The sequence below is a fragment of the Hyposmocoma kahamanoa genome, unplaced genomic scaffold, assembly GCF_003589595.1.
Source record: "Hyposmocoma kahamanoa isolate Upper Pololo Valley unplaced genomic scaffold, ASM358959v1 192, whole genome shotgun sequence".
In the NCBI taxonomy this organism is placed as follows: domain Eukaryota; kingdom Metazoa; phylum Arthropoda; class Insecta; order Lepidoptera; family Cosmopterigidae; genus Hyposmocoma; species Hyposmocoma kahamanoa.
Genome location: NW_020653719.1, coordinates 5,347,620 through 5,355,341, shown reverse-complemented (window position 1 = coordinate 5,355,341; position 7,722 = coordinate 5,347,620). Strand labels below are relative to the sequence as shown.

Genomic DNA, 7,722 nt, shown 5'->3' with positions numbered 1-7,722 from the left:
CGGAAAAATAGTTTCATTTCCTATGTGTAACAATCGCGAAAACCTAAGAACTCGATTGAAGATTTATTTAAAAAATTATTAAATGCACTTATAATGTTGTCTTTTGGTCAGACACGTTTAAATAAAGTGACCAAAGTAATTAAAATTGCGTGTCCAAGTTTATCATTACCTAGTTAATAATTAGGTATATTCACTACGTAATACTTATCGGCAATACAGATTGAAAATTCGAGACCTTACCCTTGTCAACTAGCTCACGAAGTTATGGCGTCTCAGACACAAGTTTTGTTTGAAACTTCGTTTCAACTGACAGACAACGAAAGAAACTCCTCTCTTAACCAGCACAATTCATGACTATTATAAATAATAACGTAAAATGATGTTATATATTAACGTACAAATTTCGTAATGAATAAATGAAGACTATATTCAAATATCAACGCAGTCTTAGCGCGAAAACGGCCCGCCGACAGCCTTGTTGTCGCTCAGTCAACGTGACCGTCAATGTGCGAGGCATGGTGCGGTATCTAATGCTAGGAAGGAGCGGAGAGCGTCCGTTCTCGTTACTTTTTTGTTCTCTGGTAGAGGTTTCAATACTGGCAAGCAAAGAAAAAAAAACATTGTAAATTTATCGTCACTGCACGCATTTTACATTCAATTTTGCATGCGCTGGATACATCTGTAACAACTACCTCTTTCAGTCCTTGTTACAAACTATTAGTTTGCTTTAATAGTAGCCAAATAACATATGGACTTGACAAATAAGGTACTGAGTTAAAATTACATTTTGCTCAACCCTGCAAACATTCATTTAATAATATATAATATAAAGCACTTTATACAGTTTGGTACGATATTAACACATAATCACAATTAAATAATATGTACTTACCATAAATAAATAAATTATTTTTTATTTGTACATTATGTACATATAGCTAATGTTACACATAGTAAACTGTCGATTTTTATGGTATGTATGTTTTGGACATTATTATGGAAACTGTGCCACACCCAGGCTTGACGTGAGGATTTCAAAAGTGTAACATCATTAGATGTGTTGAAGATAGTAAATAAGACCTTTGTAGCTAGTTTTTATCTTTAACTGGGGGAGGATGTCTTATGAAGTAATGTACAGCATTGTAAACGAGGTGAGGAGCTATATTATGAAGTGGATGGACTCGGTTGACTTCATTGCGAGGCGTGCCTATCACAAACGCATCCCCAGCGCCTGTACCATGCTGCGCCACTGACAGCCCACTCAGTGTATAACAAGTGTGGTAGATATCTCTAGGTCTGTTAACAAAAATGAACATAAATAATATATTAAAAATAAATTTGAAATAAAATAGTGGTTGTTAGTAGTTATTCAGTGCTGCAATCGCTTTGCTTGTTTACAGCCTATGCTATGATGAGAGTGGTAAAAATTTGCAATACTATTTAGTAGTAATATGATGTTATTAACTACAAAATAAATTTTAAAATATAAGCAACATCACTTACTTGCCAGGTTTATCAATAAGTCCACCATCAGGACTTTGACAGCAAATTATTATATACTCTTGTAAGGCACCTTGGTTAAATAATACTGTTTCTATTAATTCCTGGTTTTCTGAATAAAAAAAACATTCAAACATCAGTTATATAAATTTGTCTTGTGCTGTAACTTTCTTTAAAATTGCAGTTTACTAAATTTGCTTCTATAAAATGTGTAAATCAACTTTTGTAGATTTTTTACTACATGATTTTTTCTAAAATGTTATATATTTAAGTACTAAAACAAGTAATCATACAATAACTGTACCTTGTGAAAGGATAGCACTAATCACAGGCAAAGCAGCGCCTTGCCAAAACGAATAGCAGCCATCAACAAGTTTATTTGTTCTCCCTTGGAAACCACCCTCAAGTTTCATCTGTCGATTTACACACCATCTCAATAGACTATCTATGTCGCACAAGTGAGTCTTATTTATAAGAGCTAGTGCTGCAATTCCACAAAAAGCATAGCCACCGTGAGCTTCCATGCCATGTGTGCCGGCAAAACCTCCTTCATATGTCTGACAGCCAATAATCCATTCTCCAGTTTTATCAAACAGAGCATCTGTATAAGTATTTGTTAGTTTAGCAACACTCGCAGCACAATATGCTCCTCTGATATCCTTTTCTCCACCTTTATGAAGTGCAAAACCACCATCTACATCTCTAACTGTCCATAAAAACTTCTGCAATGAGCTTCTGTCAATGGAATCATAAGCTTCATCGGTACCAATGATGCTAAGGGCATTTACAGCAGCATAAGTTGTTCCAAGGTGAGAATACTGCATTGGTCCTCCACCATAGCCTCCGTCATCATGTTGGCAATGTGATAAAAACTGTACAATATGTGATAATATCACTTTGTCGGGCATATCGTCTAATATACTTAATGAGTTAAGTATCCAATACACTAGCCATGGTCTACTAGCATCCAAGCATTCATAACTTTTTGGTAGAGATTTGAGCCAACTCTTGAGCAAACTACAGTGCACTTGTCTGTTCAATATTGGTAGGTCTGGATCATTAGCAGCTTTATTTTCAAATTGAGCATATATTTTCATAATCATGGTCTCTACATCCACCTGTGGAGGAGAAAAAAGCCTAGATGTTTAAATAATAATTTAAAAAGAAATATGAACATGACAGTGAGTTTATTGATTCATTAACAGTAATCAATAAAATTGTTGACATTTTTTAATATACCTAGTTCAGGTGTATCAAAGGGCGTAACCTTACATCCACCTTTACTTGAAAGACATGACCTACCTGATCTGAAGAAGTGTCCGTGATAATTTTTTCAATGTTGAACGCTTCTGCAGAAATATCACTATAACACCGAACTTGGTTCTCCATAATGCCTGACGCCTGCAAATTGTAATAATAGAAATATGGGTCAACATTGAAATCGAAGCCAAATACCAGAGCGTGTTCTATTTTTTCTCGGACATTAGTACCTGCTTATAAATATCTAGTAACCTTTAATTAAATAGATACTCAATGATGGTAGGTAATGAATGCGGCAAACGCACTAATTGTAATCAAATTTTTTAGGCTTACTACTTTGTTCCTGAAACTTTAGTAAGTGTTTATACATAATACACTTTCAACTTAGCAATTTTATGCATTTATGTCCATTACAGACCACTTGTTGATGAAATTTTTAATAAAATTCACTTGAGGGATGCGGTCTAACACACGGCTAACGTGTTTGACACTTTGGTAGCGATAGTCAAAGTCAAAATGACAATGACATTTGTACTTTTTTTGCTAGAAATTCCCTGGAGTTGTTATTTTTTCTTATGGCAATTTTAACTACCCAGCTTGTTTAATGTTTTTTTTTGTTTGTTTGTTTGCTCTAGTTCCATACGTGATCCCACAGACATATCGTCATCCCGTTTATCACACTTTCTCAACGTTCCTAATCCAACTGTTTCTAAATTTCAATATATAAAATTATATAAAAACGCATCAAGTGTTATTTGAGGTGACGCTTGCGTCTGTCACGTGGTACGTCACGTCCAATAGGCTATCCTTTTCGCACTCGCGCATTTGAATCGTTATCTCGGTCGATAGATGCATTGTATCCTAATTTTTTTCATCCTCTAATGGTCGTATTCCAGAACTCTACTCAATGCTCAAGTCCAGGACTGGCAGGCCGTTGCAATATTTCAAATGATCGATACAATCTTAGGGTCATATTTCAGAATTGCACTCAATGTTCAGGTCAGAACTTGAGCATACTTGAGTATGATTTCAAGCACTGGAAATACGACTCTAATGGCAAGGACTTAAGTATGATTTCTAGTGCTTTGAATCATACTCAAGTCCTGACTTGAGCATTGAGTAGAGTTCTAGAATATGACCCTAAGATTGTATCGATCATTTGAAATATTGCAACGCGCAACGGCGGCCTAAGTTTGCACTAGTTACAAATATTGTTATTAGGTAAGTATTTCCTTGTGTTATATTCTTTTAATGTTTAATTTAGTTGGAATAATGATAAATCGATAGTGTTCAACGTTTTTTAATGGAGTAACTTTTATGTTTGTCACTTGTAACGGACTTCGCATATAAGTCCCACAAAGTATGATTGCTTATATTTGTCATTTGTGACGAACAGTCCCTGTTCGTTACTAGTAGAATTTAAATTATCTATTTACATTATATCATGTATAATATAGATATGTATCACATTTTCAAAATATAACATTTAGAATTGACGATGTTCATTTCAGTAATATGGCGAGGAAAGGTTGGAGGTCTAAGCAAATTATTGCGCTATTACCTCCTTCTGATTCTAAAGATTCGTAGATTGAATCTGAAGATGATGAGGAGAGAAACGTGAGTACTTCAAAAATAACTACACTGGCTCTCACACTTCTTCACCGGTGAGAAGAATTTCGCCTGCTATTTATGACCTAATTCAGGATATTTGTTTTCAATATATAATAGACACACAATCTCACCTGATGTTAAGCGGCGATGTGACCGACGATGGGACACGTTCGCCTAAAAAAATGCCTATTCACTCGAGGCTTGAATAGCACCAAATTGTACTTTTCGGGAAATACAGATGCCGCAGAGCATTCCAATCCTTTGCCGTACTCATCAGAAAGGAGGAAGCAAAGCGCTTAGTGCGAATGGGTGGAAAATTAACGACATAAGAGTGGAGTGCTCTGGACCTTCTAGTCGATCGAAGGAGGAACGGTGAGGGTGGAACTAAATTGAAAACTTCCTGCGCACACTCCCCGAAATGTATCCGATAGAAAACCGACAAGCAGGCTACTTTTCTGCGATGGTCGAGATTTTCTAGCTTCGACTCCACAAGAGAATTGTTGTTCGTTAATAAGTCTCTTTTCTTTTCGCTCCACTGAGTCCAAGGTAGCTAACTGGTAATGGGCAGAGCCGTTGCAAAGGTGGAAGCAGTACTTCATACACGATCGAACTTGTGCTTTATACAGATTTAAAAGCTGTTCAAGGGTGAAGTACCGCCTGACCTTGTAAAGTATGCCTAGTTTTCTGGAAGCAGTTTTTGGCAAGCACTCGATGTATCGCCCAAAGTTGAGGTTGGATGATAAGGCCAGACTAAGTGGCTCAATGTGGTCCCTTATCGGCACGGATACATCTCGGAATATCAGTAATACTGATATCGTAAGATATTAGTGATTTCGAAGAATCAGAGGCAGACTTAGGGGGTTTTACATACGATGGTATATGTCAATCTTTGCCCAGCTTGTGGATATTGCACTCAATAACAGCTCGCTATTACACCGCCGTGATTGTGTATAACTTGGATACGAAAATAAATTGTCCCTAAAAAAGTTTCGTATACAGGCTGTTCTTGCACTCATCAAAATCAACACTAAATCTCAATTCCCAAGAGGGGCCCTTGATCCTGGGTCTTATTCCATCGCCAAGCCTTTCATACCTTGTCCCGTCAATGAGGCACGTCTTGATTGTTTCGATCATTTTCCCATTTACACGTCTCAGGGACGATGCCGTTTATGTAAAAACTGAAAGACGATAGTCATGTGTTCAAAATGTAGACACAGACTTTGTTTCACAATTAAAAAGAAATGTTTCTTATTATTTCACAAACATAAGTAATTGTTTTGTTAACTTTTGTTTTAATTGTAGTTAAGTTTCGTTGCAAGCTTTAAGTTTTTATTTTGTTAATTGTGAGTAGCATTTGTATATTCCATGGTTCCTAAATTGTAACTTGAGCTCTAAATAAGTTATAAGCCTGATGTTTTTTAATAATTTTATATTACTTTTTATTACTGCGTTAAGTAGTTAAACTGGCAATGTACGTTTTATGTGATGTACATGCTGCGCTCAATTTTGTAGACTAGTCGGCAATGTCACTTATAGGTAAGTGACATTAAAAAAACCTGTCGAGATATAATATATTTCTTTCATTTTCGTATGTGTTGTCTTTATTTATCTCTAGCAACATACATAATTTAAAAAACGTCTCATAAAATCATCGCGATAAGGTACTGCCAATTTAAGGATTAAAAGGGGATATTCATTATCGTGTAGGGATGGGTATCGATCAACAAAACATCGATTTTTTTTTGACAAAACAATCGATGCACCGATTAATCGTGGCCTTAAAAATCGATTAATCGACAAAATATAAATATTTTAATTGGTCGCATTACTTCATATTCTTGTTGGTGAATTTTTTTAGCTGTGTAAGTCAAATTTTATAACGTCACTTTCATCTTTTACGCTTTACAAACCCTACTTCTTTGTTTACCTGATTTCTAAAGTAAAAAAAGTAAGTAGGTATAGAGAGAGCTAGACAATACTCTATTAAGTCTAAGCTAATAGTACCAGGGTTTCTAGAATAACATCTTCATATTAATAGGAACCTCGTAACATAACCCTCATTTCCCGCTTTATTTCAAATTACACAAATTACAACAATATAGTAATATAGACAAAGACACCAGAATTAATTACAAATTTTTCAAAGGCGGTGGAGACAAATGTTATGATTAGCTCATGTAAACCATCTTTCTGGTGCCACGATATTGCGCGCACAAGTCTCATTTTTCGAATATCGACTAAATAAAATAAACATTTGGATTTAAAAGCGGTTTTTTTTCCAAATTTTAACAAGTTTATAAAATATTTTTATGAAATAGTTTTATTTTTTTAGCAATAATCGGTATGAAGTCACCGATTATTCCGAATAATCAATACCTATCCCTATTAAAGTGCATTGCAGCCAGTTGCAGAGACTCCATATGTGGGCCATACGCAGGATAGTGTATGAGCAGACTCCTGCCTGCGCGGCGGACTGCCATGCAGGTAGTGAATGGACTCCCCCTCGGGGTTCAGGCCCCTCGTCCTGCTGGACGAGGTGGCCAAGATCCTGGAGCGAATCATCGCCTCCAGGATCAACGAACACCTGAGGGGGACAGGCCCCGATGTGTCGCAGCGGCAGTACGGGTTCAGGGCTGGACTCTCCACTCTGGACGCCCTGGAGTCGCTGCGACACATCGTGGAGGAGGGTAACGGCGAGGGGGAAGGCGTGGTGGCTGTGTCGTTGGACATAGCCAACGCCTTCGGCACTCTCCCCTTCGCCGTTATCAGGGAGACGCTGAGGTACCATAACATCCCCAGGTACCTCAGCCGTCTGGTGGAGCACTACCTGGAAGGCAGGGTGGTGCTCTACCAGACGAGGGAAGGGAGGCGCGCCGAGCGCCCAATGAGGTGCGGAGTACCCCAGGGGTCCGTATTAGGACCACTACTGTGGAACCTGGGGTATGACTGGGTGCTGAGGGGCGCGCTGCTCCCCCGGACGGCGGTCATCGCGTACGCCGATGACACGCTGGTGGCTGTCCGGGGGACCACCTTCCAGGAGGCGGCCCGAAGAGCCTCAGTAGCGGCCGACATAGTGGTCCGCCGAATACAACTGCTGGGGCTCGAGGTCGCCGTGCCGAAGACGGACGTGGCCGTCTTCGGCGGGAGGGGTAGAGGTTGGGCGGTGCTGGCAGGCGCCCACATCTCCATCGCGGGAGTATCGGTCCCGGTCAAGTCCCAGATGAAATATCTGGGACTTGTCCTGGACCGGCGATGGAACTTCGGGGAGCATTTCCGGCAACTTGCTCCCCGAATAGTGGGCGCCGCATCGGCGTTGGGCAGGCTCCTGCCCAACCTCGGGAGGCCGGGAGC

At 38.9% G+C, this 7,722-nt stretch overlaps 1 protein-coding gene across 4 annotated transcripts in view; it reads right to left on the bottom strand.

Annotated features, from left to right (window-relative positions):
• Nucleotides 1-3,232, bottom strand: part of LOC113226545 (protein farnesyltransferase subunit beta) — a 34,514-nt gene extending 31,282 nt beyond the window's left edge. Inside the window, exons 1-5 of one of the 4 annotated variants that reach the window (XM_026459203.1) lie at nucleotides 2,991-3,232; nucleotides 2,803-2,901; nucleotides 1,805-2,618; nucleotides 1,504-1,612; nucleotides 39-1,296 (exon numbers count right to left, since the gene is read on the bottom strand). In XM_026459203.1, the coding sequence (XP_026314988.1) occupies nucleotides 1,089-1,296; nucleotides 1,504-1,612; nucleotides 1,805-2,618; nucleotides 2,803-2,889 (1,218 nt within the window). In that variant the 5' untranslated portion in view covers nucleotides 2,890-2,901; nucleotides 2,991-3,232 and the 3' untranslated portion in view covers nucleotides 39-1,088. Of the gene's footprint in view, nucleotides 1-38; nucleotides 1,297-1,503; nucleotides 1,613-1,804; nucleotides 2,619-2,802; nucleotides 2,902-2,990 lie in introns of those variants that run through there. The other 3 variants (XM_026459204.1, XM_026459205.1, XM_026459206.1) reach the window with 3 other exon arrangements.
• Nucleotides 3,233-7,722: the final 4,490 nt, after the last annotated feature.